Source organism: Squalius cephalus (genome assembly GCF_949319135.1).
Source record: "Squalius cephalus genome assembly, chromosome: 21".
NCBI classification, from domain to species: Eukaryota; Metazoa; Chordata; class Actinopteri; order Cypriniformes; family Leuciscidae; genus Squalius; species Squalius cephalus.
Window position 1 is genome coordinate 2,158,311 of NC_137142.1, and position 3,935 is coordinate 2,162,245.

The following is a 3,935-nucleotide window of genomic DNA, read 5'->3' on the forward strand; positions in this document are numbered from 1 at the left end:
TACGAACTTCAGCATAGATTTTAGACTGCTTATCAGCACAGCTGCCCTACAGCACTTGCACAACTCATTTCCAGCTATTAAATCATACATACCTGCAGTTTACCCGCGATATTTGGTAATGATTTCGCTGACTATGTTTTTGATTAGTCATGTAGCTTCATTTCATCTGCAATGTGTTCTTGAATGATGTTATTATTCAGTCCTGGTGCATGATATGTGAATGCTCATTTCTCCAGCAGAAGATGGCAGTGGACTGGTGGGGCTTCGCTTATGCTGCAGCTCTGGCTCTGGGGGGATTTATGGGATATAAAAGAAAAGGTATGAATTGTGATGTTGTTTTCATGCACCTTTCAAATTGAACATGTGCAGCTAAATATTGAAGATAATATAGAGATATTGAATCTAGTGCTTGACTTCTACAGGAAGTGTGGTGTCATTAATCGCTGGACTCTTCTTTGGAAGTGTGTCTGCATACGGAGCCTTTCGGATATCAAATGATCCACAGGATTACTGGACCTCTTTGAGTAAGTATAAAGATCCACCCTGCTTTAGAAATACTCAGCAAATGTCAGCTTTGAACTTTCTCTTTCATTGCTTTTTTTTTTGTATAGTGTCTGCTGGCGTACTTACAGTTGTGATGGGAATGAGATTCAGGAAGTCTGGGAAAATAATGCCTGCAGGGATCATGGCAGGATTGAGGTAAAGTTTGTGGCATTGATAACTCTTTCACAGTTACAAATATACTATATTCTTGTGTTCAGAAGTATCAAAATGAAAAACCCTTGAAAACTTGAATTCATGAAAAGTCTCAAATTATTGAAATACAATATAGCCTATATGACATAGGCGAAACAATATTTTCATGCAAAATCATGGTCCATCATATATTCACGAGGGGAAAAGTCAGTTTGAATAAGGATAGAGAGATATCTTTTTCGTATCCTTTCAATGGTTAAAGCTGCCACAGTCATTGCATGTGCTGCACTTTATCTGTGCCATTTTGTTTTATTAGTATATAGTTAATTTATCTGTTTACCTTTTTTACAATTGGAAAGATAATGAAGATATTGTCTGAAAAGTGAAATCTCTGAGTGTACTCCTCGAAATCCCCCAAAAATTAGTGCCTGGAAAGTCCTGGAATTTCATTTGACAGTATCTGTATGAACTTTACATTTGACTTCTTTTTACATTTATGCAAGAAGTAAAAATCTAGTTGAAAATACCATGTTTCAAGTCATGTTTTCCCCACACTGTTTTTGACCACATGAACACAAGGAAGACTGATTGAATATCATCTTTTATTTATATGCTCCATAGTAATTAAGATCAGTATTGTTACTAGAGCAAATACATGATCTGTCTGAGAGTTTGTTCTGATGGTCTGTTCTTATTTCAGCCTCCTGATGGTTTTCCGAATTCTGATCTTCTAAGTGATCACTAGGACCTTCCAGACAACTTGCACTGAACTGCTGCAATGTCGATTTCACATTATAATTGTATCTTGTACATTCCAAATAAATCTGTCCATGTTAGCGTCTCAGTTTTAATAAAGAAGCTTGTAAATTAGTTATCTTCTACTTAAAAGAGGTGGCTCAACACCTCCTTCACGTTTTCCACATACGCCTCATCAGGCGGAGGCTTTCTTGCACTGCCAGGCTGCAGGAATTTGCTGATTCTTGGTAAGGCCTTCAGTTTTTCCTGGAATGCCTGCAAAACAAATGAAAAATTATATAAAATTCATAATCATGCTGCTAAGAAAAGAGACAGATCACAGGAATTATCGGTTTGATTCATGGACTGAATTGGTCAGGCAACTCACTAAACTCATTACTGTGTATCTGACAGTCAGTGCTCTGTTTTTTTTATTTGTGTTAAATATAAATTTGAATGTTTAATGAAACTTAACATCACTCTATTCTGACTGCCAACATTTAAAGATACAGACATGTTCACAAAAATAGTTATTTTAATAGCCTACTAAAACTTGACTACAGCTGTAATTAATGGCATATATAATTACATTGTTGACCTCTTCACCCACTGTATCTACATCAATATCAGCAGTGTTTTCAATACATTAACACAATAAGATCACTGTACCTAATAATTACTTTTTTGATGCAAATACATAGTAGTTAAAGACACCTAATATAAACTGTGACCAGGAATGGTATTGTTAAGTCCAATTTTGGGGTTGATGGTCTGTGTGGGAAAGCGTGGAACAGATCACCTGGATTTTGGGAAAGGTTGACAGTATTGTAGGGAATAACTCCTGCAGCATCAGAGAGGCTTCCAGAAGATGAACGTCAGCGCGGCTCAACTGGTTTCCCATCAGGAAATGAGAGTTTGCAAGACCCTAAAAAAGTCATATCAAAAACAGCATGATTTTGTGGATAATAAATGCTTCAAAATGGGAGGAATGAATAGTCAGAGCTATCAGTACCTTTTCAAACACAGGAAAGAAGCGCTCTTTTGCCTTTTGCTCTATATTACTGAGACTTTTCTGCTTGTTTTCAGGTGGTGTAAAAGCAGACATTATGATAAGCTCCATTAGATCACTAGTGCCCTCTGAATACATGTCAATCCTTCAAGACAAAAATACAGTGATAATAATACAAGGAAATAATACAAGGATACTAGTTTCATAACAGTTATGGAACAATTTGCATTAAAAGTCGATATTTACAAAGCTCGTTCTTTAAGGTCTTTTCCGTAGAGGTTGTATTTTCCAGCGATGTAATTCAGGATAGCCCTTGACTGCACAAGCTGCATCCCATCTATTTCCACCAAAGGCACTTGCTGAAACATCAGGGCTCCATCTACAATAAACATAGGAATCACATTAATATATAATATTAATATAATATATCATACAATAATATATTCATAAAACAACAAGATGATGAGGAATTTACTGAACTTACCATTCACCAGTTTTTCATAATGCTCCCTCTTGGTCAAAAACACCTCCTCAAACTGTGAACACAAGAACAAAATAAAGTCAAGGCGAAAAAGCATTGATCTCAAGATCACGTTACAATGCACACATTCAATTTCTAAAGTAGCTGTTTTGTGATTGCCATATGCAAACAAACTACATTTATTGCACAGCATTCGGAAAAGGTTATATGTAAAGTGTCAGTCGCGCTCCACTTTTTGCAACAGAATTTTTTTTTTTTTTTTGCATAGACGTGGAAAAGTTTTCCAGAGCAACAAACCTCGACTCCAGCTGCGGCCAAAAGCCATCGGATCGACTCCATTTTCCCTCTTCCATTGAAGTAATGCAACACAACTTTATCAGACATTTTCACAAAATAAAGCGACACTTAATTCAGTCCAGAACGCGTTGCTGCCGTGTGTGCGGTGCACTGTGCGGGCGGTGTCTGTTCAGTGTTGCGTAACTCGTGGGTGGTGCTGCATGGGGACAAATAGCACAAACTTAAAGTCCCACTAAAGCCCCTTTCAGACAGGTATTTCGGGAAAAGTTCACAATAAAGATCCAGTAAATACACGTGACATCGATGTGACGTGTAAATGTCTCCACCGCGTCTTAAAGGGCCCCTATTATGGATTTTTGAAAATGACCTTTCATGTAGTGTGTAACACAGCTCTAAGTGAATGAAAACATCCTGCAAAGTTTTAAATCTGAAAGTGCACCGTATATAAAGTTATTGTCTTTCAAAAGTAAAAGAATTGTTTTTCAAACGAGTCATGAGCCACTGACACCAGGGAAAACTTAAACCTCAAACCAACTCTGGTTCCTGTGGACACTGGACAGCATCATGTCGAGAAGACGCTGTACTCTACAATGTGAAGGTAAAGGTTTTTTTTTTTTTTTTTTTTTTTTTTTTTTTTTTTTTCACTGCCCAAGGACGAGCATGTGAAGAATCAGTGGTTAAAGTTAATCTTTACCATGATATCACAGCATTATAATC

General features: G+C 37.0%; 2 protein-coding genes across 3 annotated transcripts; one reads left to right on the top strand and one right to left on the bottom strand.

Moving 5' to 3' along the window:
• Window positions 1–1,471, top strand: tmem14a (transmembrane protein 14A). Of its 2 annotated transcripts, none has more exons than XM_079854620.1 (5): window positions 1–115; window positions 237–318; window positions 423–524; window positions 612–699; window positions 1,397–1,471. In XM_079854620.1, exons 2-5 carry the CDS (start codon window positions 243–245, stop codon window positions 1,428–1,430), a joined length of 300 nt encoding a protein of 99 aa, XP_079710746.1. In that variant the 5' UTR covers window positions 1–115; window positions 237–242; the 3' UTR covers window positions 1,431–1,471. The 2 variants fall into 2 exon arrangements, with proteins under 2 accessions (XP_079710746.1, XP_079710745.1); XM_079854619.1 differs by having other exon boundaries at window positions 20–115; window positions 240–318.
• Window positions 1,472–1,572: 101 nt separating this feature from the next.
• LOC307148786 (glutathione S-transferase 3-like) lies at window positions 1,573–3,501 on the bottom strand. The gene is made up of 6 exons (XM_079854618.1): window positions 3,219–3,501; window positions 2,925–2,976; window positions 2,687–2,819; window positions 2,444–2,585; window positions 2,231–2,356; window positions 1,573–1,707 (listed from the first exon to the last, which is right to left on the bottom strand). Exons 1-6 carry the CDS (start codon window positions 3,303–3,305, stop codon window positions 1,579–1,581), a joined length of 669 nt encoding a protein of 222 aa, XP_079710744.1. The 5' UTR covers window positions 3,306–3,501; the 3' UTR covers window positions 1,573–1,578.
• Between the last annotated feature and the right edge of the window lie 434 nt (window positions 3,502–3,935).

Coding starts and splice junctions, on each gene's coding strand:
- tmem14a (XM_079854620.1), top strand. CDS start 243: ATGGCAGTGGACTGGTGGGGCTTCGCTTATGCTGCAGCTCTGGCTCTG. Junction 525..611: donor GGATTACTGGACCTCTTTGA/GTAAGTATAAAG, acceptor TTTTTTGTATAG/TGTCTGCTGGCGTACTTACA. Junction 700..1,396: donor GGGATCATGGCAGGATTGAG/GTAAAGTTTGTG, acceptor TTCTTATTTCAG/CCTCCTGATGGTTTTCCGAA.
- LOC307148786 (XM_079854618.1), bottom strand. CDS start 3,305: ATGTCTGATAAAGTTGTGTTGCATTACTTCAATGGAAGAGGGAAAATG. Junction 2,820..2,924: donor TTATGAAAAACTGGTGAATG/GTAAGTTCAGTA, acceptor TGTTTATTGTAG/ATGGAGCCCTGATGTTTCAG. Junction 2,357..2,443: donor TCTTTCCTGTGTTTGAAAAG/GTACTGATAGCT, acceptor TGACTTTTTTAG/GGTCTTGCAAACTCTCATTT.